A 26,840-nucleotide genomic window follows, 5' to 3' on the forward strand; every position below is an offset into this window, starting at 1 on the left:
CCTGGCTCCGATAGTCTGCTGGCGGTGTCAGGAGCCTGGCCATGTAAGGGCTGACTGTCCCCATCGGGTTGAGCCCATGGACACTAACTATGGCTACCGTCAGTCGCTATATGCCAGGAGGCTGTGTGCAACAGGTACCCTAGAGTCTCTAGATCACTTGTGCCAGGTGGAAGTGGGAGACACTCAGGCGGAGGCTCTGCTGGACTCAGGGAGTCTGGTGACCCTAGTAATGGCTCCCCTGGTGCGGTCCACTGAGTATACTGGCCGGAAAGTCGGGGTGAAGTGCATTCTCGGAGACTTAAAAGATCACCCCACCGCGCTGCTGTCTCTAACCACGGTGGCTGGTAGATGGACCCACGAGGTGGCTGTCGCCACAAATCTACATTGTGAACTCATAATAGGGAGAGACTTCCCGGGCTTCCCAGCACTGTGTCCTGCTATGAGAGTGACTGATACCCATGAGACAGGGGTAACCCTAGCAGAGTGGCCCGCCTCAGGGGGGAGACCAGAACCCTGGGAACCTGAGACCAAGGGGCCAGCGGTAGGGGTGACCGCCACTTCGGTGGAAGAGGGGGCAACAACCCCGCTAAGTGAGATGGTGGTAGATGTGGAGGACGTGTCCTGAATTGGCAGACCTCAATGTCTCCGGGGATAATTTTGGTACCGCCCAATGTCAGGACCTAACCCTATCCCGCGCCTAGTGGATGAACCACAACAACCTGGGGCAGAGTCAGTGTTTCCCCATTTTGTGGTTGATCAAGATATGTTGTATCGGGTAAACCAGCTACGGGGTGAGCCTATTGAACAGTTGGTGGTCCCCAAGGCTTATGGCAAGCTTGTGTTAGATCTAGCCCACCAACACGTTCTCGGGGGTCACCTGGGGCTGCAGAAAACTCAGGATCGTATTCTACAGCAGTTTTACTGGCCCAGCATATTCAAAGAAGTAGAAGAGTTTTGTAGTCTTGCCCGACCTGCCAGATAACTAGCCCCCAGCCACATTTCCGTAGTCCCCTAGTACCTCTCTCAATTATCGAAATACCGTTTGACCGAATAGCTATAGATCTCATAGGCCCAGTACTGAAGTCCGCCAGAGGGCATCAACACATCTTAGTCATTCTAGACTACGCCACTCGGTACCCGGAGGCAGTGCCACTGCGACATACCTCGGCCAAACTCATAGCTAAGGAGTTAATGGAGATGTTTTTCCGAGTGGGACTACCTAAAGAGGTTCTGACCGACCAAGAGACCCCTTTTATGTCCAAATTGATGAGGGAACTCTGTAAGTTACTGCACATAAAACAACTACGGATGTCCATTTACCATCCACAAACGGACGGTCTGGTAGAACGGTTTAACTAAACATTAAAAAATATGTTGAAAAAGGGAGTGTCTAAAGATGGGAAGGACTGGGACCTCCTTCTGCCCTATCTCATGTTCGCAGTGCGAGAGGTACCCCAGGCCTCTTCTGGGTTCTCGCCCTTCGAACTGCTATATGGCAGACACCCTTGCGGTCTCTTGGACGTGGCCAAAGAGGCGTGAGAACAACAACCCAATCTACATAAAAGTGTCATTGAGTACGTTACCCAGATGCAAGATCGGATAGAGGCAGTGTTGCCTCTTGTTAGGAAGCATATGGAGGCAGCTCAGCGAGCCCAGAGTCAGGTCTATAATCGGCAGGCTCGGGTCCGGCTCTTTAACTCGGGTGATCGGGTTTTGGTTCTGGTGCCGACCGTGGACAGTAAGTTCCTGGCTAGGTGGCAGGGGCCCTACGAGATACTCGAGAAAATTGGTGATGTAAACTACAAGGTACACCAGCCAGGATGGCGAAAGCACACAGTTTGGTCTGGGAAAACAGGTATTTTCCTCCCATGTGCTGCTGGGCTGATTTACAGCCAGGTGAGGTCAAATACCAGACCAGATTTTAAGTGCCGGTCCGGGTTTTGGCAGCACCTGGCTGTCCTTAAAGAGGACCTTTCACTAGATTAAAAAATCTAAACTAAGTATGCAGACATTGAGAGCGGCGCCCAGGGACCCCCCCTGCACTTAATATCCCTGGGCGCCGCTCCGTTCGCCCGGTATAGGCTCCGGTATCTTCATTTGTTAGGCTCCACCCAGTGGAACCTGCCGGGGTCTCCTTCTCCCATGCTGCAGCGCTGGCCAATCGCAGCGCTCAGCTCATAGCCTGAGAGGTTTTTTTTTTCTCTCAGGTTATGAGCCGAGCGCTGCGATTGGCCAGCGCTACAGCATGGGAGAAGGAGACGTCAGCAAGTTCCACTGGGTGGAGCCTAACTATGAAGATACCGGAGCCTATACCGGGCGAACGGAGAGGCGCCCGGGGATAACAGTAAGTCCTCTTTAAATAGACAGCTGGGCTCAGAATCGAGGTCTCTGTGTTGGGATCTGGGAGCCTTGTGTCTGGATGAAGGCTTGCTACCTGTTTGGCATGAAAACTGGTTGGTGCTGCTATGATCAAGGACTCTGAGGCAGAATTGCTGCATGGTGTGAATTACCACCAACACCGCAAGGTGACTTTTTGTTTGATTATGACTGCTCGTTTTGTCACTTGCCTAAAATGTGAATAAAACACTGAACTCTTTGATCCAAAGAACTTGTTGTTGCCTCTATACTGCGTCCGCTAATCCTACCAGAGCGAGCCCCCACAAAATATATATATATATATATATATATATATATATATATATATATACACACACACATACACACACACACACACACACACACTCGTGCATTAATAAGGGGATTCTCAGCTTTGGATAATTTCTACTTGTTAGAAGTCTCACTTGACAATATTGCAGACCCCAAAGTGTCCTCCTGCTGGGACCTGCAGAGATCAGCTGTTATCTGTGAGGCCACCTGGCAGGAAGCGTTCTGTTTCCCTGCAGCGCCACCACAGGCAAAATCAAGCATTACATTATTTCCATTAAAACCAATGGGTTGTGTGTGTGTGTAATGCAAGACAGGTCCTCCAGAGACCCTCTATGTAACCAAGAGAGGAGGATCCTGAACAGAGGACCTCTCACCACCTATTATCTCAGAATTTCGTAACAGGGTATATAAAAAGGGGTTTTCTAAACGCGATAGCTCTTTTAGGGCTCATGCACACTACCGTATGCATGTTGGGGCCTGCAAAGAGTATAGATGACGTCTGTGTGCATTCAATATTTTGGAACAGCTGGCTCCTAATAGAACAGTCCTATCCTTGTCCGTAATGCGGACAATAATAGGAAGTGTTCTATTTTTTTGCGGAATGGAAATACGGAAACGGAATGCACACGGAGTAACATCCATTTTTTCTGCATATGATCCACAAAAAAAGAAAATACGTTAGTGTGCATGAGCCCTTAAAGGGGTTTTCCAGAAATGAATGGCAAATTAACAAACCATGCAATATATTTATTATATTGGTAAGGCCAAGTTCACACTTCGGTCAGTTATTTCCATCAGTTATTGTGAGCCAAAAGCAGTAGTGAAGCCTACACAGAGATCAGGTATAATGGGCAGATTTCCTCCTGTTATAGGTTTTGGCTCACAATAACTGACCAGATAACTGAAGTGTGAACTCGGCCTTACTGACCTGTCATTGTTAATTTAACTTTCTATCAGTTTGTCTAATTTATATCACTACAAGGCGCAGAATTCAGTCGTCCACATGCATAGGCACTATAAGATACAGAGTACACAGCGGATTTCAGTGCAAGTTGACATGGCTCTACTTTGTGTTTCATCTGCATATTTCTTGCCAAAAAAAAAACAAAAAAACAAAACGGGAACAGATCCCCACACTGGAAGTAGAAATTATGAGAAACCCATAAGGACTGTAGAGGATAGCCAGCAGCGGTCTTACTGTAGTTCTAACACTGCCATCTGCAGGACAATCTTAGCTACTGCATGCAAAAATCAGACCTTTTGCAAATCTACACATGGGCACAATTTGTGTTCACCTGCATATATCCCATTATACGTGCCCCGTTTGGCATTTTGTTTTTGCCAATGAATGATAAGATTTGGAACTTTCATTACAAATACTCAAAACCCGAGATCTACACATAAACCAGCTGTTGTAGGGATTGCAGGGGGTCTCAGCGGTTGGACTACTAATAATTGTTTTTTTAATCTCAAGATGGCTTTTAGTGTCCCCACCGCCTCAAGTTTTTGAATGAAATTGCCCTCCGTGCCAAAGAAACTGTTGAAGTAGAGGTGATACAACACCTGAGCCCAAGAGGGGGCCACTTAAAGGGACAGCAGTATTTTTTTGTTTTCTCTGATGTCACTCTGTGCATTACCTTTGTACGGTGACATCACACTGTGCATTATGATGAGGCTTACTAGCTGTGACATCACTATGTATTAAAAGAGGTTACATTCAAGCAGGCAGTGCCATGCCGTTTCTGTAGCTCCCATTCACTTCTATGGGAATGTAAGGACGCCTTCACACACAGCAGATTTTGTTTCAAAATTTTCCGCAACTGAAAGTCAGTTCCATTCACCTGAAGGGCACTTCTAGAAATCCATGTGCTTGCCGCCCTAGTCAAACCAATGGAACAGATTTTCTGGCACAGAAAATTCTGCAACAAAATCTGCCTGGTGTGAAGGCGTCCTCACGCAGTCCGCCTTGCCATTTCCGTAGCCCACCACTGCACAGGACAGGTATTTGTCTCAGCCATGAATGGCTGATATGGGAATATCCTTTAACCCTTTCCTTTGACTTTAAAGGAGTTGTCAAGTTTACATGTGATAGCCTATCAGGACAGGCCATCATTACCTGATCGACGGAGGTCCGATATCCCATCGGTCAGCTTGTTTCAGCGCCGTCACCAGAACCTCATAGCTCTGTCCACTCTGCAGTCACTTCGATGGGAGCAGCAGTGCAGTAACCAGACACTGCACAGTGGACAGAGCGGCACCAGAGCTACTGCGGAACAGCTGATCGGCACAGGTGCGGGTTCAGACCCCTGCCGGTGTCACATAGTAATGGCCTGTCCTGAGGATAGGTCACCACTTGTTTATAGTTCCTGCACCTGCAGGGTGACATTACTGTTTTTGATATGGCCGTTATGTGACATCAACTGTATATTATGGTCCTAAATTTATAATTTCAGTGCTGTGGCATCGCTGCGGTCCTTACATGTTGGCTGTGACATCACTGTGTGCATTTTCAGTGGCAAGCAACGCCAGGGTATAGGTGTTTGAGGTTTGCCTGCGCTTGGCAGCTGAAGGCATCTGTGTTGGTCCCATGTTCATATGTGCCCGCATTGCTGAGAAAAATTATGTTTTAATATATGCAAATGAGCCTCTCGGAGCAACGGGGGCGTTGCCGTTACACCTTATAGACTCTGCTCTTGCTGCAACTGCTGCGCTCCTTAGACAGGGTCAGGCAGACACGATTACATTTTTACTGCCTGTTGAAGTGGCAGATGCAGGGAGAGCAGAGCCTCTAGGTGTAATGGTAACGCCCCCGTTGCTCCCAGAGGCTCATTTGCATATATTCTAACATCATTTTTCTCAGCAATGCGGGCACATATGAACATGGGACCAACACAGATGCCTTCAGCTGCCAAGTGCACATGTAACAGGTCAGACAGTGTCATAGGTACAAAACTGCTGACAGATGCCCTTTAAAAGTAAGGAGACGCCGTTACAAATTTTGGGGTCCAGAAATAAAAAAGTAATATATGTCCTTGGAAAGTGCTCTGAACATCCAGTATATACTGCATATGGTTCTTCACACAGAAAACAAAGCCTGAATATTGTGAAATTAGTGGCTTTTATTAAGTGTTATTCTGACTATTAACAGGTTAGAGAATTCTGTATCCGTGGCGTTTAGGTGCCGGGCAGGAGACCTGCCTCCTATCCCAACATTACAGGGATTAAATCACTGCTGCGCTATAGATCCGCCTCTGAAATTATTTGAATCCATTAGTGTTGAGAAGACATCAGATTAAGTCGCACCGTTAGAAGCCCCATCCCTGCAAACGCCTTCATTTCTAAACAGGCTGGCATCGTAGACCAGGATTCCGGATTCGTACACATATACACATGTACACGGGCGCAGATGCACTGCCACCTGCTTAGAAATAAAGGGGACATGATTCTTTATTTTTGGGTAGGGAAAGCAGCAGTTGTGATTGGTCCTGTAGACGCCAGCATCGATGACATCTGGGCATCAGAAGGATTGGCATCTGCGGTACTGCTGGCATTTCTCACGTATCGCACGCACAATCTCTTCAGAGCTTGGCTTTCACAGGCTGCAGCTGGAGGCTCTGCAACTTCATGGCCAGACCCATGTTTCCAGTGACTTTCAGCTTGCCCTGGAAGAAAGCCTGAGAGGCATGAACCGGATTAGTAAAATAGTCAATGCAAGGTGTAGTATTGTGTGAGCACAAACACCGGCTTTACACACAGAATTCATGGAAAACCCAGAGATGAACAGACCGTGTGTATAGCTCTGCCTGCGGAATACAGACTGCTGCAACCTGTAGCCTGCATTCTGCTGACAGATTGAGGGAATTTAAAGGAAATGTGTCCCCCAAAATTTAATCTGCTAGTTAAAACCAGATAGTAACACATCTTTTTTTGTTTTGTTTGTTTATTTTCTGATTACAGTATTATTTATTCCATTTCCTCAACATGATTATGGGGGCGGCCATCTTGCCTGCACGGTTCTTAACAGCATTTAGAAAGCTCCATGGGCCATAGAAACAATGGTCAGGAGGGGACCTCATCGAGTTCTATGGGAGAGTTTTCTGTGACCAGAGATCATTGTACAAGGAAAGAATAGATAAGCTCTGACAAATCGCCTATTGTGAACAGTGGATCCTGTCTTATCTATACACAGGGGTGATATCATTACAGACAGGATTAGAATGACAGATAAGCAGGTAACTGCAGTAAAGTGATCTGTAGAGACCATGAAGTGGTGCCTATTAGGCTTAGTGCAAAAACTACAGGATATCATGGGGGAGATTTATCAAACTGGTGTAAAGTAGAACCGGCAGATTCCACCTTTCATGACTCACAGCTCCTTTGGAAAATGAAAGGTGGAATCTGATTGGTTGCTATGGGCAACTAAGCCAGTTCTACTTTACACCTGTTTAATAAATCTCCCCCTATGTTTTTTGTTTAAATATAGAGACTGACATGAAAAAAATAAAAAATAAATATCACCAAAAATTATTTTAAAATATATATGTTAGTAACATAGTAACATAGTACATAAGGCCGAAAAAAGACATTTGTCCATCCAGTTCGGGCTGTTATCCTGCAAGTTGATCCAGAGGAAGGCAAAAAACCCTGTGAGGTAGAAGCCAATTTTCTCCACTTTAGGGGAAAAAAAAATTCCTTCCCGACTCCAATCAGGCAATCAGAATAACTCCCTGGATCAACGACCCCTCTCTAGTAGCTATAGCCTGTAATATTATTACGCTCCAGAAATACATCCAGGCCCCCAATTCCTTTATTGTACTCACCATCACCACCTCCTCAGGCAGAGAGTTCCATAGTCTCACTGCTCTTACCGTAAAGAATCCTCTTCTATGTCTGTGTACAAACCTTCTTTCCTCCAGACGCAGAGGATGTCCCCTCGTCACAGTCACAGTCCTGGGGATAAATAGATGATGGGATAGATCTCTATACTGACCCCTGATATATTTATACATATTAATTAGATCTCCCCTCAGTCGTCTTTTTTCTAAAGTGAATAACCCTAATTTTGATAATCTTTCAGGGTACTGTAGTTGCCCCATTCCAGTTATTACTTTAGTTGCCCTCCTCTGAACCCTCTCCAGCTCTGCTATGTCTGCCTTGTTTACAGGAGCCCAGAACTGTACACAGTACTCCATGTGTGGTCTGACTAGTGATTTGTAAAGTAGTAGGACTATGTTCTCATCACGGGCATCTATGCCCCTTTTGATGCAACCCATTATCTTGTTGGCCTTGGCAGCAGCTGCCTGACACTGGTTTTTGCTGCTTAGTTTGCTGTTTATTAAAATTCCTAGATCCTTTTCCATGTCAGTGTTACCGAGTGTTTTACCATTTAGTATGTACGGGTGACTTGCATTTTTCCTTCCCATGTGCATAACCTTACATTTATCAGTGTTAAACCTCATCTGCCACTTATCTGCCCAAGCCTCCAATCTATCCAGATCCCTCTGTAGTAGTATACTGTCCTCTTCAGTGTAAATTACTTTACACAGTTTAGTGTCATCTGCGAAAATTGATACTTTACTATGCAAGCCTTCTACAAGATCATTAATAAATATATTGAAGAGAATAGGGCCCAATACTGACCCCTGAGGTACTCCACTAGTGACAGTGACCCAATCTGAATGTGTACCGTTAGTAACCACCCTCTGTTTTCTATCATTGAGCCAGTTACTTACCCACTTACAGACGTTTTCTCAGAGTCCGAGCATTCTCATTTTATATACTAACCTTTTATGCGGTACAGTGTCAAATGCTTTGGAGAAGTCCAGATATAAGACATCCATTGATTCGCCGCTGTCAAGTCTAGAACTTACCTCCTCATAGAAACTGATTAAATTAGTTTGACATGACCGATCCCTCATGAAGCCATGCTGATATGGCGTTATTTGCTTATTTCCGTTGAGATGCTCTAATATAGCATCTCTCAGAAAACCTTCAAACAGTTTACCCACAACAGATGTTAAATTTACCGGCCTATAGTTTCCAGGCTCTGTTTTTGGCCCCTTTTTGAATATTGGCACCACATATGCCACGCGCCAATCCTGTGGGACATTCCCTGTCAGTATAGAGTCCGCAAATATCAGAAATAAGGGTCTGGCTATGACATTACTTAATTCCTTTAGGATACGGGGGTGTATGCCATCCGGTCCTGGCGATTTGTCTATTTTAATCTTTTTAAGCCGCTGATGTACTTCTTCCTGGGTCAGACAGGACACCTTTAATGGGGAATTTATTTTTGCATTCTGCATGTCATCTGACAATTTATTTTCCTCAGTGAATACATTGGAGAAAAAAATATTTAACAGCTTTGCTTTCTCCTCGTCGCTCTCTGCGCCTCCCCCCTCATTACTCTTTAAAGGGCCAACACCTTCAGCTTTATACTTTTTAACATTTATATAATTGAAGAACATTTTAGAGTTAGTTTTACTCTCTTTGGCAATTAATCTCTCGGTCTCTAGTTTGGCCGCTTTTATTTGTTTTTTACATGTTCTATTTTTTTCCTTATAGTTTTTCAGTGCTTCCGTGCAACCCTCCTGTTTTAGTGTTTTATATGCTTTCTTTTTGTCATTTATTGCTTTCTTTACAGTTCTATTTATCCACATTGGTTTCTTTTTGTTCCTTAACCTTTTATTACCATACGGTATGTACCTCTCACAATGAGTTTTTAGGATGTTTTTAAAGATATCCCATTTTGTGTCTGTATTTGTGAGGACTTTGTCCCAGTTAGTTTGGCCTATGGCCTCTCTTAGTTGGCTAAATTTAGCTTTTTTGAAGTTTGGTATTTTTGTTCCTCCCTGTAGAAACGCTCTTTTGAATGATAATTGGAAGGTTATTACTTTATGGTCACTATTTCCCAGGTGTCCCCCGACCTGCACGTCTGTTGTTCTGTCAGGTCTATTGGTTAATACTAAGTCCAGTATGGCCGTCCCTCTAGTCGGGTCCTGAACCAGTTGGGAGAGGTAATTGTCTTTGGTTATAGCCACGAACCTGTTTCCCTTATGAGATATACAAGATTCAGTTTCCCAGTCTATATCTGGGTAGTTGAAGTCCCCCATAATAACCACCTCATTATGATTTGCCGCCTCGTCTATCTCGTTTAGTAGTAGATTTTCTGTGGACTCTGGTATATTAGGTGGTTTATAGTAAACTCCTATTAGTAATTTATTGTTGTTTTTAGCTCCATGTATCTCTACCCACAGTGACTCCACATGTTCATGTCCCTCACTTATATCTTCTCGGACTGTGGGCTTTAGACAGGACTTTACATAAAGGCAGATCCCTCTCCGGTTTTGACGATCCTTTCTAAACAGACTGTAACCAGTCATAGCTATCATCCAGCCATGTCTCAGTTATTCCCACTATGTCATAGTCCTCCTCAGACATCACTAATTCCAGTTCACCAGTTTTATTAGTCAGGCTTCTGGCATTAGTATACATACATTTGAGAGGTTTATGTATATTTTTTACCCTACACCTTTCCTTCTGAATTGTTCTAGTCCCTCCTTCCATTCCTCTCCCATTCTTATTACCTTGCCCCCGGTCTCTATCTGCACTATCTTCCCCTCCTATAACGTAATTACCCTCCCCCCCAGTCCCTAGTTTAAACACTCCTCCAACCTTCTAGCCATCTTTCTCCCCAGCACAGCTGCCCCTTTCCCATTGAGGTGCAGCCCATCCCTACGATAGAGCCTGTTGCCGATAGAAAAATCGGCCCAGTTCTCCAGGAACCCAAACCCCTCCTTCCTACACCAGTTCTTGAGCCACTTGTTAATCTCCCTAATCTCCCATTGCCTTTCTTGTGTGGCCCGTGGTACAGGCAGTATTTCGGAAAATACTACCTTTGAGGTCCTTGCCCTCAGCTTTTGACCTAAATCCCTGAAATCATTTTTAAGGACTCTCCACCTACCTCTAACTTTGTCATTGGTTCCGATATGGACCATGACCGCTGGATCGTCTCCAGCCCCTCCCAGTAATCTGTCAACCCGATCCGCGATGTGTCGAACTCTAGCGCCAGGAAGACAGCACACTGTTCGGCGATCACGGTCTTTGTGACAGATTTCCCTATCTGTTCCCCTAATAATGGAGTCTCCCACTACCAGCACCTGTCTGGCCTGCCCTGCTCTCCTGGTTCCCTGCTTACTGGAGCTGACATTCCCCTGACTGGCAGAGGAAGTGGCTGCAGCAGTGCCGTCCCCGGACTGACATCCCCCTCATGTGCCAAACGTGCAAACTTGTTGGGGTGTGTCAGATCAGGGCTAGCCTCCCTGGCACACTTCCCTCTACCCCGCTTTCTAACTTTTACCCAGCTAGCTACCTCACTTTTCTCAGCCTCCTCTCTGTCACCCTCCCCCTCATCTACCCCAAAGAGTGCTTGCTCAGTGAGAAGCAAACTCTTTTGCAAATTATCAATGCCTCTCAGTGTTGCAACTTGCCCATTTAGAGACTCGACCTGCGATTCCAAACGGGTAATTTGCTCACATCTAGAACAAAGATATACACCCTTGAACTCCTGTTCCAGGACTGCATACATCATGCAAGATGTGCACTGGACTGCGTTGTAAATTGTGCAACACATACCTAATGGGGATTACAACAGTAAAACAGTATAAATGATTTAGATTTAGACCCTGTCTGCTGTAGTTGAAGGACCACGTAAAATTAAGCCAACAACACACAAGGAAATTATATCCAACCTTAGTTTCCTGCTCCTTTTCTTAAACTCCTTATTTTTTAACTCCACTTAATAAGAAGCCACTTAGTAGAGCAAGCCTCAGAAAGAGCAGGCTCTGAAGAGTATAAGTGGCTCAATTTATAGCACCTGGTTGCCCCGGGCACTCGCCTTAATTAAGCAGAGAAAAAAAAATAAAAAATAATGTGATTTAAACAATAGGTCATATTCTGATGACACATTCCCTTTAGATTATCCACCGCTCGGCAATACAGGTCTATCAGCAAATTGTTCCCCTTTGCAGAAGGAAGAACATTCTGGATTTTCTTACGGACAGGTTTCATACTTACGGTCTGTGGGTTGATCTGGCCGGTCATCAGAGCCAATAGGTCAGAGTCGGACATTGAGATCGTACAGTCCGCTTTCTTATCTGCAACACAAAGATGATGAAATTCAATTCTCTCTGCCAGTCTGGGACACGTCAGTGATTGAATGCCAATTCCCCGCTGATAAAGGGACGGCATATCGCTGGTATATTCAATCACTTTATGATACGCGAGATCCTGATAATGCAGCCCCTTAGGTGGTGTTCACATCACCGTTCAGCCTTTCCGTTCTCCTGCTCCGTTATTTATGTCCCAAATCCGCCCTTTCTTTTCTCCTGCTTATATAAGCCGAACGGAGCCTATGGACCCCATAGATTATAATGGGGTCCGTTAGGTCTCTGCTCGGAGGAAGATTTTTGATGCAGAGACAAAAGTCCTGTATACAGCCTTAACAGCAGCGACCTGGCCACCCGTGGTGCAAAGGAACTGCAGCACACAAAGCATCTATGGACCTTCTATATTACAGACCTATAGGCACCCTGTGTGTGGCCGTATGGTGCTCCTGTGAGACACTGCACTTTTTGCTAGAAGCAATGCTTCTAGGGGACAATAATACCTCTGTAATAAGGAGCATGCCACTATTTTTTTTTTTGATCCAGAAGAAATAAAAATAAAAAATCCCACACCTCAAGCCCATACTGCTGCCATGTGGGATCTTACCGGAGTCGAAGGCCACAGAGCCTTTGCCGTTCTTCACATCAACCACCCAAGTTGCCTCTTTTCCACCAGGTCCATCCTTCACTTTAAAGGCAAAGACTCCTCCAATCTTCTTAACATACTGCTCCCCTTCCTGCAAATTGAATATCAATAAGTAAATTAAGAAATAATGGGAATATATTTTTGGTTTTACACTAGCAGATCTACAGTACTTAAAGGGCTTGTGTCACTTCAGCAAATGGCCATTTATCATGTAGAGAAAGTTACTACAAGGCACTTACTAATGTATTGCAAGAAAATTTAGACTAGAACCTTCAGGATCACAGGTGCATATCCATGAAGCAAACAGAATTACAAAAAACAAGATGGCGGCACACTGTTATATATACAAACAATAGAGCTAAGAAATGGGGGTCATTCTAGATAAAAGTGGTAATGGAAGCTCTTAGCGCACATACGTGTCGCTAATGTATTGCGATTGTCCATATTACTTCCTTTGCTGGCTTGATTGATTTTTCTATCACATTATACACTGCTTATCCAGGGGTTACGACCAGGGGCAGATTGGCCATTCACCCCATCGGGAAACATCCCGGTGGGCCGATAGCCTTTTACTATGCAGTGGGCCGGTGCGCCCTGCGATCAATGTTCCCACGTTTATTGCCTGCCCCGGCCCAGCCCTGCTGCGCTGACACACACTTGTATGATAATACGGACCTGCAGCCTGCGCGATGTGACATCACAAGCTTCCGGCCCTGCTGCGCCCTCACAATGATAATGAGATGTGATGTCTGTAGTCACATAGCACAGGCTGCAGGTCCAAGTGTGTGTCAGCGCAGCAGGGTCACCATCAGGGCAGTAAATGAGCGCTGTCAGGGGCCCTGCTGCAAATAGGGGCCACTCACAGCTGTCCCCACCGGCCCATGTTGAAGTTTACAGATCGGAGAGAAGGCAGCTCCCCCTCCTCTCTGCAGTGAGATAGTCCATGTGAGGAGGGGGCGTAAGTTACAGCAGCAGGGGGGTAAGTTACTGTAGGGGGCAAGTTAAGTCAATCCTGAAGGTGCTGCCTATCACCTGTGTTTAAGTGTAATTCTGTGCCCCCCTGACCTCACAGAGCCCCTGCAACTCTAGTGTCCCCCCCGTTCTCCTGCCCCATCACAGATCCCTGCCCACCAACCATCTCACCTCACCCCTGCCCTCTGGAGGTTAAATCAGTACTGGAGAGTTATAAGAGGAGCGGCTGATATCAGTCACATATGATGACCCCAATACGCTGTGGGTCACGCCCCTCACTTCACACATTGTGGCATAATAATGACATTGCAGCAGAGTCACCGGCGGCTGCCATGTGTACTGCTGTGAGTGCGCCAGGTCAAAGGCAGCCTTGCTGCAATCTCACCATCATGCTGCCCGCCCTCCTCCTAACAGGCCGCCAATGCCACCTGCCTTCAGATCATGTCGCTGGATAGAAGTCATAAATAGTGTTGAGCGAACTTGTGTTTTAAGTTCTAAAGTTTGAGTTCAGGTTATCGAAGTATCCCGTTATGGATTCTAAATTCCGTTATGGTCCGTGGTAGCGGAATCCATAATGCGATTCTTCGATAACACACGTTCGCTCAACACTAATCATAACAGAATGAATTACTAGAATTACCATTGTGTGGGGGCTCAAAGGGGCACTAAAGGGGCATTACTGTTATGAAGGCAGCAGCTGCATAACTACTGTGAAGGGGGTACAAAATGGGGCATAAGTTTGTTATGGCATGCTAAGCACACCTGTTATTATCTCCCTTGAGCTTTTTAAAAGTTGGGAGGTAATCTGTGTGAATGTGCCGTGTGAACCATCCTAATGGTTGGTTGACCCCGCCCACTTTGTTTGGCTCCACCCTCTACCGATTTGGCCCTGCCTATAAACCCTTTTACACTATTTTTCCAGGGCCATTTTGAGTTCCCAATCTGTCCCTGGTTACGACCACCTTACAATACAGCAGTGGTGGTCGTGCTTGCACACTATAGGAAAAAGCTACAGCCTCTTGTGGCTGGGACCGCGCATAGGCCGATGCGTTTTCCTATAGTCTGCAAGCACGACCATCATTGCTGGACTGCAGGGTGGTCGTAACCATGGAAACAAGCCGTGTATAATGTGATGGGAAAATGGATCAGGCCAGCAAAGGAAGCAATATGAACAATCCCAATACATTAGTAAGTGCCTTGTGTTAACTTTCTCTACATGATAAATGCCATTTGCTCAAGCAAGACAACCCCTTTAAAGTGCACCCGTCAGCAGGAGCAACCTAAAGCAGACATACTGCCTGGCAGGGTTGCTCCTGCTGATGAAAATACTAGTCTTGTAAAAATCTATTGCTGCATCCCCAAGACTTTTATTCTTTATGCAAACAAAGGCTTTGATGCACTAGGATGGGCCTAGTCCCTCTGCTTCGCAGTCTGTACACAGAATCACCCATTTGCATAAAGAATATAAAAATCTATGCTTGGGATGCAACGGATTTTCACAAGACGGGTATCATTTTAAATTGGCAGGATCAACCCTGCTATTTTAATAGGGTTGCTCCTGCTGACAGGTGATCTTTAGCAGTATTTCATTTTGCCAGTTATATAGGACTACACTCCCCCCGCGGTCCATCCACCCGCACTTGTAGTAGTACGCCTCCAACATTAATAAACTCTATGAAGGACAAGTACCAGAGTTCATTTTTTCTGGGCGACTACACTCCAATTTAGATTTTGCCCTTCTCTTATCAGAGAGCAACTTAACCGATTAGAAAAGTGACCTTTGGTCCAATGCCCTGGAATGTTTTACTGCAGCCTTGGTTGTGAAATCTGCACCTGAACGCCACTTACAATAATCTATGGCAGGGATGCCCAACCTGCGGCCCTCCAGCTGTTGTAAAACTACAACTCCCAGCATGCCCGGACAGCCTACAGCTATCAGCCTGCAGGAGGGCATGCTGGGAGTTGTAGTTTTACAACAGCTGGGGGGCCGCAGGTTGGGCATCCCTGATCTATGGCATCTACCGCGCTTTCTCCACCCATCACCCGAACAATGGAGTCTGCTGGGGCTCTGACCCTTTAATGGCAAAAACAGCATGTAGTGCTATTCCTTCAATCTGATGGAACTGGGGATAGAGCCCCAGAAGTGTGCACACCGCCTAAGGGTCCATTCACACGTCTAGTGTATTGCGGATCCGCAATACACCCGGCCGGCACCCCCATAGAACTGCCTATTCTTGTCCGCAATTGCGGACAATAGGACATGTTCTATTTTTTTTTTTCCAGAGCTGCGGACCGGAAGATCATCCATTCATTCCTGCCCCATTGAGAATGAATGGGTCCGCACCAGTTCCAGATATTGCGGAATGGATGCAGACCCATTCCACGGACGTGTGAATGGACCCTAAAAAAAAATGTATGCGGTCAATGCATTGTGTGTTAATGGAAGGGGTCCCCCAGGTAGGACCCTCATTTATTAGTCCGTATATAGAGCACATCCATGCCTTTGCATTACACAGATGGCACAATGATGTCAATGAGAACTGTGTAGTACCCTATTTCACCTGTGGAGGCGCAGCAGGGGAACTGAATTCCCAAATAAAATGACATTATGTCTGGGAGGGGGGGGGGGAATCACTTTTAGCAGCCAGGCATTAAAGTTTCTTTGGCTATACATAAGTAGATACAGGAAAGCAGAACATTAACTCACTGACCTCTTTCAATTTCTTCTCGATTTCCTTGAATACAAACTGGGCTTTAAATCCGTCTTCGGCGCTGGTTGGATTCAGCTGGATACGGGAAGATCTTTAGAAAGAGGTAAGTATATGGTACAGTAAATCTGCATATAAAGTGCTACTAGTTTTAATTATTTTGTAGTAATAGGAAGTTTCCAAGTACCAGAGCAGCGCATTGTGAGCGCTTAGAGGCCAGGCATACACGCAGGGGAAACCAAGGCCCTGTTCACATTTGATATGTGGATCCATTGTTTTCAATGGATCCGTGGTTTGCATTTTGCAAACATATGGATGCAGAAAGCACATGGGTGATACATGTGCTTTCCGCATCCGTATATCCGTTCCGCAAAGAGACAGAACTTGTCCTATACTGGTCTGCAAAATGCGGACCCTTTGAAGTCTATGGGTTCACAAAAAAAAATGCAGATACAACAAAGACAGCACAAGGTGTATGGTCATGTGCAAGTTTGATTTTGGAAAGTCGTATTAGAGGGAAAAAAATAAAATAAAAAAATGAATAAAAAAAAATAAAAAAAAAAACACTAAAAAAAAACTAAATGTAAGGCTACTTTCACATGAGCGTTCGAAGAAACCAGCAGGCAGTTCCGTTGCCGAAACTGCCTGTCAGAGCCAGAAATCCGTATGCAAACGGATATCTTTTTTCCGGATCCGCTAGACTTATGCATTGAAATACCGGATCAGTCTTTCCGGTATCACCCAGAATAACAGATCCGGTATTTAATTTTTTCAAAGCTAGAAAGAACTGCGCATGCGCAGACCGGGAAACCGGATCCGGCAATTTCCAGAACACTTCGTAACGGATCTGGCATTAATACATCTATATGGAAATGAATGCCGGATCTGGCAAGTGTGGTACTGTTCCGGGATTTTGTCCGGAAAAAAAAACTAAAAACTGCAGCATGCTGCGGTATTTTGTCTGGTCAAATACCATACAAGGGACGGAACGGAAGACATCCTGATGCATACTGAACGGATGGATTGCTTTCCATTCAGAATGCATTGGGACAAAACAGATGCGTTTTTTTTAGATCACCACTAGTGTGAAAGCACCCTTAGGCTCCATTCACACGTCCGTATAAGGAGTCCGCATTCGTTCCGCAAAATTGCGGAACGGGTGCGGACCCATTAATTCTCTACACTATGTGCTCTCCGCATCCGCAATTCGGGAGCGCGCCCCCGAAAAAAATAATAATAAATAAATAGAACATGTCCTATTCACACCCCCTAGTCTTCTTCACACACAGCATATTAAAAAGTCAGTCAGGCTCCTTTGCCTGGAGCGAGGCCTGAACTTCAACCAATATTGGAGTTTTGGATGCCAAAGTTCATGGTTACCCAATAGTTCCTGCGTGCAGTCCGCCCGCTCTTAAAGAGGCATTTCCATCTTCTAAAGTGATGGCTTATAGTCATGATAGCCCGTCACTATGACGGGCAGGTGTCTGGCCTCTCGGACCCCCACCAATCCCAAGAATGAAGGGGTCACAGATTCCTCGGCACAGTGGCGCCCCTGGACACCCAGAAACTGCAGCCAGCCCCAATTCACTACAATGGGATGAAGCACTAAGTCGTTGTGGCCCCAGATTTCAAACCTCTTCCAAAGTGATGGCGAGCGCCTGTTTATTATTATTATTTATTTATTAATAAGTCCTAAAACAGACACAATGTCAGGGAAGAAGAGCTCCGCTCATCTCTAGAAAGGGTAGACCTTTCAATATACTTGTACTTTTGGGACACGAGAACCACGAGCAGAGACATTACTCAACCACAGTCTATTCCCTCTAAGGAAGTATTCCAGGCAGTTCTCAACGGCTGATCTATAATTAAATGGTAGTTTTCTCGTATAACTAAATGGAAAGAAGATAAACTGCAAGTTTAGTGTAGCTTTTAGGGTGCCTGTGCATGCTGCGGATTATGCGCAGAAAACCCACACCGTAATACAGCGCCAGGAAAGTGTACGAGATCAAACACCGCGTGGACTTTGCCTTTTTCTTAGGTGTGGAAATTGAGCTGCCGTGCGGATTTTAGAATCTGCAGCGCGTCCATTGTTGCTGCGTTTTTTTTTTGTGTGTGCAGATTTCACGGTTTTTAGTGGAAGAGGCAGATATGAAGAAAATCCACATAAAACCTGCACAGAAACACCGCACCGAAAACATGATAAATTGTGTAGATTTCATGCAGATTTTCTGCACACAAATCTGCCTCATGTGCAGCCGCCCCAAGGCCTCCTGCACACGAGTGCGGGTGAACGAGATCCTCACTAATTTGCGTGCGTTTCTGCAGCATATCCGCACCGCAACCCACAATTCGTGACAGGTTTTTGGTGCGGATTAAATGTGGTTTGGCCTCAGATCGCAACCTTCATTGGAAGAGGGTGAAATCCACAGCTAAAACCGCAAACAAAACCAAAAAAAAATAAAAAAATAAAATAAAATAAAAAAATCGACATGCTGCGGATTTGGAAATCTGCCTGGCACGTCAATCTCCGGAAAGCGTACATGAGATTTGTGTTCTCATACACTTTGCTGGTACTGTGCTACGTTGTGGTTTTTCCACACGGGAAACCACGCAGAAAAACCGCAACGTGTGCTGGTGGCTTGAATGCAACTAGGAAGCGCACGCAAGATCTCACGTACGAGATCTGCAGACATCTATTTTCAGCATACGAAGCTCTGCATTGTAAGGGTTACACAGGAGCCTCTCATATGGGAATCCTGGTTAACGCAGCTTCCCAGAATGCAACACTCCCTTTGGGTTAGAGGTTACCATTCATACGAGGGGGAACCATGCAAAAAAGCATTGCTGTCATGGATGATCAGTGACCTTACACCCACACATTATATGGGGGCAGATCCTGCTCTGCAAGTCCCATTGCTGTAAGGAGCAGAACTGCTGAGGTTCTATGTGACAAGTGCACACAGTAGTTCCTGGGTTGCACAAGTACACAGGCCACAGATCCCTTACCTGGCTGCTGCGTCCGGAAAGCCCATCTTGTATAACGTAACCACCACGGCCCCCCCGAGTCCGATGTTGTGCTGTAGAGCGAGCTTGGCTCCCGGAACCTGTCTTTTCCCAGCCTGACCTCGGAGCTGCCAGCAGAGCTCTGCACACTGAGCCAGGCCTGTGGATACAGAAGAGAGAGAGAGATCAGCTGAGCTTCCGGCTCTGGGGCGCACTCTGTCTGCTGGAAGGCGGTACTGCAAGCCCGTCACTTAACCCCTCACTGCCCACAAGCAGACTCCACCAACATCTGAATGTGGAGCGACTTGCAGAAAACAAGATACAATTAGGACTCCATTTACACCACAGCTCGCGCTGGAAAGGTGGATTGGAGAAAAACGAATACCAAAATTTTGCAATTAGAACACAAATAGTTATAATATCTGGCCGTCATTTTTTTGGGTTGACGTTTAAAGGTTCAAAACCAAAATCATCAATTCCACATATTCAGTACAAAAACCTCTTTATTAGGGCTCATGCATACGACTGTATGTGTTTTGCGGTCCGCAAAAAACAATACAAAAAATAAAATAAAAAACACGTATGGCATCCGTTTGTTTTTTTTTGCAGATCCATTGTAATAATGCCTAGCCTTGTCCGCAAACTAGAAAAAAATAGGACATGTTCTAATTTTTTTGCGCTGCTACGGAACGGACATACTGATGCAGACAGCACACACAAAAAAAAAAAAAAAAAAAAGGAACAGACACTGAAACAAACAACGTTCGTGTGCATGTAGCCTTATATCGCATCAAAAGACATACATTGAATAAATAATACAAAATTGTAAAATGGTCCATGCATAAGGTGCTGAGCAAGAGATCAGCCCCCCCTGGTGTTGGTGCACATGTATATCTCACCTGTAGGTGAGATCTTGTGACGGGGAGAAAGTCTATCCCAGCGCTCCTATGTAAATCTAGTCCCCACCGTTATCAATACACAATCAGAAGCCAAAGGGTGTTGTTCTACATAGGCATTTAGTCAATTCCAATATTTATCTCTAGCCTACATAGACTGGGTTAATCCCACATTCATCCACTGTAGTTCGTGACACCAAACACTCCCAGAGGAAGCGCGGCGAAACGTACGTTGGGGTTGTTTTGTCCCCCCCAGCTTTTGGTCTGTACGATTTCCCACATTATGTCCAGGTCTATTATTCATTGCTTGTATTTTGGAGTGTTTGGCGTTACTGGGTTTTGTGACAAGCGAATAAACTAGCTCTGTTTGGGAGTATAATAAAAACGGAACATAATCCAAGTTGATGGTCCTTCACTGTTTTGCCCCGATTTGGCCCTGACAGAAAGTGAATTAGGACTGTGGTATCCTCTGCTTGATAACGAATACCTGTGTGGAACGTGGTCTCGAGGAAAGCGTTACACGAGTGAAAAGTTGGGAGCAACGCGGTCCCGCAATAAACCTGATCGGCTGCGTGTGAACAGAACCCACTTTACATCAGGACGTTGGAAGGCAACGTATTGGAGAACTTTTTATATTGTTTAGGCCTCATGCACACGGCCGTTGTTTTGGTCTGCATCCGAGCCGCCACTTCAATGGGACTGCAAAAGATGCGGACAGCACTCCGTGTGCTGTCCGCATCCGTTGCTCCGTTCCCTGGCCCCGCAAAAAAAAATATAACACGTTCTATTCTTGTCCGCGCTTTGCGGACAATAGGCAGTTATATATAAAGGCTGTCCGTGCCGTTCTGCAAATTGCGGAACGTGCACGGATGCCATCAGTGTTTTGCGGACCGCAAAACACACCACGGTCGTGTGCATGCGGCCTTATAGGAACACTGGGATAGACTTTCTCCCTGTCACAAGATCTCACCTAAGGCCTATTGCACACGACCGTATGGCTTTTTCAGTGTTTTGCGGTCCGTTTTAAACGGATCCGTTGTTCCGTTTTTTGTTTCCGTTGCGTTTCCGTTCCGTTTTTCCGTATGGCAAATACAGTATACAGTAATTTCATAGCAAAAATTGGGCTGGGCATAACATTTTCAATAGATGGATCCGCAAAAAACGGAACGGATACGGAAGACATACGGATGCACTTCCGTATGCATTCCGTATGCATTCTGTTTTTTTGCGGACCCATAGACTTTAATGGAGCCACGGAACGTGATTTGCGGCCAAATATAGGACATGTTCTATGTTAAAACGGAACGGAAAAACGGAAACGGAATGCATACGGAACACATTCCGTTTTTTTTGCGGACCCATTGAAATCAATGGTTCCGTATACGGACCGTATACTGACCGCAAAAAACGGCCAGTAAACGGGAAAAAAAAACGGCCGTGTGAAAGAGGCCTAAAGGTGAGATATACATGTGGACCAACACCTGGGGGGGGGCTGATCTCTTGCTCAGCACCTTATGCATGGACCATTTTACAATTTGTATTATTTATTCAATGTATGTCTTTTGATGCGATATAATAAAGATGTTTTTGTACTGCATGCGTGGAACTGATGATTTGGTTTTGTAGGTATGCATCCACACATGATATTGTGTTATATAGTGTTTTTTGGTTGGGTTTTCTGAGGTTTGAGGTTATGGCTTAAAATGGCTTGGGATGTCCAAGGCTGGGTTCACATTGCGTGCGTGCGTTTGCGCCCCCCCCCCCCTTATTTTTAACATGCAGCAAAAAGGCCCATGTCCCAAATTATGACTAAATACTAAAAAAGCAAATGCTCAGTGTGAACTCAGCCTAAAAGACTGCAGTAAATAACAGCACACGTCATAGCAATCAATGACTCCGTGCGCTCCAGCGCTCAGCAGGAATCCAGGACGGTATCTCACGGTCTGTGTTCCACGGACATGTGCATGACAGAACATCCGTGTTGCATCCGTTTTTCTGTGGATCCATTGCAATTACAAGGCCTATTCTGGTCTGTAAAACGGACAAGGATAGGACATGTTCTATCTTTTTTGCAGGACTGTGGAACAGACATACAGATGTGGACAGCACATGGTGTGCTGTCAGTTTTATTTATGGACCCATAGAAATAAATGGGACTGTGTGCGGACCAAAAATATGATTATGTGAATGGGGCCTAAGGCCGCTGGCGCACAAAGGTTTGTCTTCTGGCTTTCTATGGCTTGTAGAAAAACCACCATGGAATTCAGCCTCTTATTAAACAAAGCATAGTTTTTTGTTTCTTCTTCTCTTATAGAGAAGTATACGGGAAAATGTAAAAAAAAAAAAAAAAAAAAACACACACCCCAGAGCATTTTAGGGCATCTGTCAGCAGATTTGTACCTATGACACTGAACTGTTACATGTGCGCTTGGCAGCTGAAGGCATCTGTGTTGGTCCCATGTTCATATGTGCCCGCACTGCTGAGAAAAATGATGTTTTAATATATGCAAATGAGCCTCTAGGAGCAACGGGGGCGTTGTCATTACACCTAGAGGCTCTGCTCTCTCTGCAATTGCTGCGCCCTCTGCACTGACAGGACCAAGCAGGGTAAATATCATCACACCTGGTCCTGTCAAAGTGGAGAGGGTGCAGCAGTTGCAGAGAGAGCAGAGCCTCTAGGTGTAATGACAACACCCCCGTTGCTCCTAGAGGCTCATTTGCCTAAATTAAAAAAAAAAATTCTCAGCAGTGCGGGCACATATGAACATGGGACCAACACAGATGCCTTCAGCTGCCAAGTGCACATGTAACAGGTCGGCCAGTGTCATAGGTACAAAAAAGACAAGGGAGTCCTATCCTCAGGACAGCTCATCAATATATGATCGGTCGGGGTGGCATGCCCACCGATCCGCTGTTTGAAGAGGCCAAGGAGCTCCGGTGAGCGTTGTGGCCTCTCCCTAGGCCAGTGACATGTTCATTATACACGTGGCCTATGGCTCCAGTACAAAGCACAGCGACTATACAATGTATGGCACTTTATTTACTATGGAGAGGCCGCAGCTTCTTCAAACAGTAGATCAGTGGTGGTGCCAAGTGTCGGACCTCCACGGATCAGATACTGAAGAGCTGAGGACAGGCCATCAATATTAAACACCTGGAATACCCCTTTAAAATGCCACGGGCAAGTTGTCATAGTAGAACTGCACATGCAGCCTTATGCTAAAGTGTCTCGGGTACAACCTGTTCTCCATTTAGTCAATGACGACAGATTAGAGGAGATATTGAAAATAATCTTTAAGGTTAAAGGTCGCAGCAGTTTCTGGACCCAATTTACAGAGTCAGCAGGTTGTTGTATCCCTGACCTTACTGAGGACATGATTAGCAATGTTCAATAGGTAGAGACAACCCACTACATGTTAAAGAGCCCGAAGTGTCAGCGTATGCAGGGACTGGTACCGAGAACTGACCCGTGTAGATGGCAGGCGGTTTTCAGGTGCCAGTCTGCGCCGTCAGGTCCCTGTATCTGATATATGTCAGAGGTAACCCGGTTAGATGAGAGGGCAGTTCAAGGCAAGAAGTGTAAAGTCCCTGTGTCTGTATCAGGCACAGAGATAAAAAGGGCACAAACTCCATCATATCATAAACCTGTAGATAAGAACTGGACCTGCAGTCCTGCTTTCACCTATAACCTACATGTGTAACGGGTAGATCTCGTGTCGTTGTACTAGGTCTCCACATGCCATATATTGTGGCTATACTGTGCAATACATTTATAGGAGGGAAGGGATGCAAATGGGCTCTTAACGAGCTCTGCCTCCAATGCCACTAGATGTAAGGCAGCTATCCTATAAGTCAAATGTTCAGCTCTTAAAAGAAGCCTTGAGACTAGTGTTGAGCGAACTTCTGTTTTAAGTTCGGCGTCTAAAGTTCGGCTTCCGGTTAGCGAAGAATCCCGATATGGATTCCGAATTCCGTTATGGTCCGTGGTAGCGGAATCAATAATGGCCATTATTGATTCCGCTACCACGGACCACAACGGAATTCGGAATCCATATCGGGATTCTTCGCTAACCGGAAGCCGAACTTTAGACGCCGAACTTAAAACAGAAGTTCGCTCAACACTACTTGAGACATGACTTGGATATTAACTAAGCCAGCACCTCATCTGCAGACAGCTGTTTCAGGGTGATTGCCCCTCATCAGTGCAGAGCAGAGAGTACTGGCTTAACTGGGTGAGAGGCCTGTGCCCGGGTCAGGAGGGAACTAACTCTGCTTAGGGAGAGAGCACCTTAACCACCTCAGCCCCCCTAGCTTAAACCCCCTTAATGACCAGACCACTTTTTACACTTCTGCACTACTCTACTTTCACACATTGCCTTACTTCTCCTGAGTACAGCGATACCACATGTGACACTTTTTTGCAGCCTAGGTGCGCAAAGGGGCCCAAATTCCAATGAGAATCTTTACGATTTCACAGGGCATTTTTTACGCATTTGGATTCCAAACTACTTTTCACGCTTTAGGGCCCCTAAAATGCCAGGGCAGTATAAATACCCCACAAGTGACCCCATTTTGGAAAGAAGACACCCAAGGTATTCCGTGAGGAGCATGGCAAGTTCCTAGAATATTATTTTTTTGGCATAAGTTAGCGGAAAAGGATTTATTTTTTATTTATTTTTTTCTCTTACAAATTCTCATATTCCACTAACGTGTGACAAAGATTTCAATTACTTACCGGTAATTGGTTTTTCCTCTAGCCCCCACAGCGGCACGACAGGAGGATACCCCGCCTCCCCAGGGACAGGAAACAACGTGGAGATCTTTAAATACTCCCCTCCCCTTACCTGCTCCAGTAAATAACCGAGAAACTCTGGAATGGATGCAACAAAATTAATCTTTATGTGTTATTGAGAAATAAACAAGGACACTCTCCAAGAAAGACAAAACAACTTTTTCCTTCTTTCATCCTTTTTTTTTTTTTTAAATAAAAGTTAGAATAATCATAGGGAGGGAAATTCCCCGTGCCGCTGTGGGGGCTAGAGGAAAAACCAATTACCGGTAAGTAATTGAAATCTTTCCTAACACCCCCACAGCGGCACGACAGGAGAAATAACATAGGAATCCCATATCAGGGGGGGACAACCGCAGATAACACTCTGCGAGCAAATGATAATTCCCTGTTCTTTAACACATCTAACTGATAATGTCTAAAGAAAGTAGAAGGTGACGACCAGGTGGCTGCCTGGCAAATCTGTTCCAACGGAACCTCCGCTGATTCAGCCCAAGAGGTTGCCACAGATCGAGTTGAATGGGCTTTTAAGCCTGCCGGGGGAGGAACCTCCCTTAAGTCATAGCAAGTCAAGATTGTCGATCTAATCCATCGACTAACGGATGCTTTGCTTGCCGCGTTTCCCCTATTTGGGCCTGCAAACTGAACAAACAGTCTGTCCGTCTTCCTGAGATCTTCTGTAGACTTTAGGTAGGTAAGAACAGCTCTTCTTACATCCAGGTTATGGAAGCGTCTCTGCTCCTGACTGCCTGATGGGGATCCAAAGGAAGGGAGGGACACTTCCTGAAGACAGTGGAACTTAGAGACCACCTTGGGTAAAAAAGAGGGAGAATGTCTCAGTACTATCCTATCATCCTTGATGGACAAGTACGGGGGCCTGCACGAGAAAGCCTGTATCTCCCCCACCCTCCTAGCCGAGGTGATGGCTATTAAGAAAACTGTTTTAAAGGTAAGCATCTTTAGAGATATCTCAGATAAGGGTTCAAAAGGGCTGTCTGATAAGGCTGCTAAGACTAGATTTAAGTCCCAAGGAGGGACAGTGGACCTCACTATTGGCTGCTTTCTCCGAGCTCCTTTCACGAATCTCCTAACAAGGTCTAAGTCTGCTAATTTTATATCAAGTAAGGCACTCAAGGCTGATATATGGACCTTTATAGTGCTTACTCTTAGCCCCTTCTGAAGACCTGACTGGAGGAACTCTAGGACCTTAGGTGATTATAAGGGGACCTCTGGTATCCCCCCCTGTAAATCTTCTGAAAGACTGCCAGATCCTGTCATAGATCTTAGAAGTCACCTTCTTGCGACTAAAAAGAATTGTGGAAATTACCGCGTCCGAGAGGCCCTTTCCTTTTAATATTTCCCGCTCAGTCTCCATGCTGTCAACTGAAGTTGTGTTGTCTTGGGATGCCATACTGGGCCCTGGTGAAGGAGATCCGGGATGTTTGGTAGATGCCACACGTCTCCTGCTGACATTCTCACTAGGAGAGGGAACCATGACCTCTTGGGCCAGTAAGGAGCAATCAGGATCAGATTGTGGTTCTCCTGTAGTACCTTTTGCAGCACCTTGGGGATTAACGCAAAGGGAGGGAAGGCGTACAAGTTTACTCTTGGCCACGGGTGGGAGAGAGAGTCCACTATAAGAGGGTGATCTGAATAAGCCAGAGAGCCGAACTTCTCTACTTGTCTGTTTTGACGCGTGGCGAACAGATCTATTTCTGGAAGGAACCATGTTTGTGCTATCTGATGGAATATCCTTGGGTTTAAGGACCATTCCCCTTCTTTCAAGACATCTCTGCTGAGAAAATCCGCCACTGTATTGTCTTCTCCCCTTATGTGAACTGCCGATATTGATCGTATGTTCCTTTCTGCCCACTGGAAAATCTCTTTTGAGACCCTCGCCAAGGATGGGCTTCTTGTGCCCCCCTGTTTGTTCAGATAGGCCCCCGCTGTGGTGTTGTCTGAGAGTATTCTCACTTCTTTCCCGTGGACTTCTGA

At 45.6% G+C, this 26,840-nt stretch overlaps 1 protein-coding gene across 1 annotated transcript in view; it reads right to left on the reverse strand.

The window, feature by feature from the left end:
- Positions 1 to 5,766: 5,766 nt before the first annotated feature.
- SCP2 (sterol carrier protein 2) overlaps positions 5,767 to 26,840 on the reverse strand; it is a 61,456-nt gene continuing 40,382 nt past the window's right edge. Inside the window, exons 12-16 of the mRNA XM_040407722.1 lie at positions 19,164 to 19,320; positions 16,161 to 16,251; positions 12,439 to 12,568; positions 11,743 to 11,822; positions 5,767 to 6,341 (exon numbers count right to left, since the gene is read on the reverse strand). Of these exons, the coding sequence (XP_040263656.1) occupies positions 6,246 to 6,341; positions 11,743 to 11,822; positions 12,439 to 12,568; positions 16,161 to 16,251; positions 19,164 to 19,320 (554 nt within the window). The 3' untranslated portion in view covers positions 5,767 to 6,245. The remainder of the gene's footprint in view (positions 6,342 to 11,742; positions 11,823 to 12,438; positions 12,569 to 16,160; positions 16,252 to 19,163; positions 19,321 to 26,840) is intronic.

Source organism: Bufo bufo, chromosome 9, assembly GCF_905171765.1.
Source record: "Bufo bufo chromosome 9, aBufBuf1.1, whole genome shotgun sequence".
NCBI classification, from domain to species: Eukaryota; Metazoa; Chordata; class Amphibia; order Anura; family Bufonidae; genus Bufo; species Bufo bufo.